Source organism: Acanthamoeba castellanii (assembly GCF_000313135.1).
Source record: "Acanthamoeba castellanii str. Neff unplaced genomic scaffold scf7180000084755, whole genome shotgun sequence".
NCBI classification, from domain to species: domain Eukaryota; phylum Discosea; order Longamoebia; family Acanthamoebidae; genus Acanthamoeba; species Acanthamoeba castellanii.
Genome location: NW_004457574.1, coordinates 79,942 through 81,351, shown reverse-complemented (window position 1 = coordinate 81,351; position 1,410 = coordinate 79,942). Strand labels below are relative to the sequence as shown.

Here is a 1,410-nt window from a genome sequence, read left to right as displayed (position 1 = left end):
ACACCTTGATCCATATCCTCAGGCTCATATCGCCATGCATGGCACGCCGCAGGTACGCNCCGGATGATACNCATGCGATACTGTGGGCAACAAGACCGACCTGGCCTCGACGAAGCGCGCCGTGACCGAGCTCGAGGCCAGGTGAAGTCCTGAAATTCTCTTGTCATTTATTTGCTTGTTGTTCTGATTTCCTTCACTAAGAAGTGAACTTGCTTGTGGTTTGGGCACATGGTATGCGCAATGGCAGGCAGAAGGCGGAGGAGTTGGGTGTGTTGTTCTGCGAGTGCTCGGCCAAGACGGGCGAGGGCGTGGCCGAGGCGTTCGACCTCCTTGTGGATTGCCTCATGCGCGGCTGGCAGCGCGTGGCGCACATGGCCACTCCGGCACACGTGCCCAGCGAGGCCCTCCTCGCCCAGCTCTTTCCAGACCCAGCCACCAGCACCACCGCAGGAGCCAGCGCCCAGCAGACACAAAGATGTGCCCTCCAGTAGTGATTTTACTCTCCAGCTCAACAGAGACCGGACTGGATCTGGTTCTATTAATTTATTTCTTTTATTTGCACCAATGTCAAACTGTTGCAGGCGGTGGTGGCTGCTGGTGATGTGCTGCAGCTCTTGGGCGAGAACCTGCCCCATAATGCAGAGATAGGTCTTGTGTGTGAAGAGAGTCTCAATTAAAAGGTATAATGCCACCCGCTCAGGAAGGTATGTGGTGCTGGTGGGCAACAAGATTGACTTGGCCTTGGCCAGATGTGCTGTGACTGAGCTCAAGGCCTCAGGTACAACTACGTGCCCAGCGAGGTCCTCCTCGCCCAGCTCGTCCCACACACCGCCACCAGCACCACCACAAAAACAAACACAACGGAGGAATGCCAACCTGGATACTCAACATATTCAAAATTGTTATTCAATGTTGTTCATGGCCGAAAGAAGGTCATCAGAAGTAGTTCTGGAGGTTGGCCATGAGGCGGTTGGGGTCGGTTCCGTCGGAGTTGGGTTCGAGGAGGTAGATGTAGTTGCCCCACCAGGGACCAGCCGCCCACCAGGTCCAGCCGTTCCACACGTCCTTGTTGGCCTGTCGCACATGAAGGTAAAGGTGTGTGAATCAAGATCTGGGCTACACGCACAAGGCGACTCACATCGTCGTCCACGTACGTTGATGTAAGTCATGAGCCGGTTGAGCAGCGGCAGGCATTGATCCGAGTCGTTGATGCCGAACGAACCCAAGAACACCTTACTGCACGCAGTTGCATGAGTCAACTAACACTATGTACAATGATGTGGTGGTGTGAGGGGGGCGTACACGCCGAGCGAGCGCGCCCATTGGGTCACGCCGCCGAACAGGGCGTCGACGTTGATGTCCGGCTGGCACACGGTGGTGCCGCCCTGGCCGTCGAAGAACTGGTGCATC

The 1,410-nt window shown here is 56.2% G+C and overlaps 2 protein-coding genes across 2 annotated transcripts; one reads left to right on the top strand and one right to left on the bottom strand.

Moving 5' to 3' along the window:
• Positions 1-54: 54 nt before the first annotated feature.
• Positions 55-601, top strand: ACA1_206210 (uncharacterized protein; the record flags this gene model as incomplete). The annotated part of the gene is made up of 2 exons (XM_004367440.1): positions 55-141; positions 248-601. Coding segments are annotated over 2 exons (441 nt in total), but the record flags the coding sequence as incomplete, so codon positions are not given.
• Positions 602-936: 335 nt separating this feature from the next.
• On the bottom strand, positions 937-1,409 carry ACA1_206200 (Cellulase; the record flags this gene model as incomplete). Its single annotated transcript, XM_004367439.1, has 3 exons — positions 937-1,074; positions 1,155-1,236; positions 1,303-1,409. 3 exons carry the CDS (start codon positions 1,407-1,409, stop codon positions 937-939), a joined length of 327 nt encoding a protein of 108 aa, XP_004367496.1.
• Position 1,410: the final 1 nt, after the last annotated feature.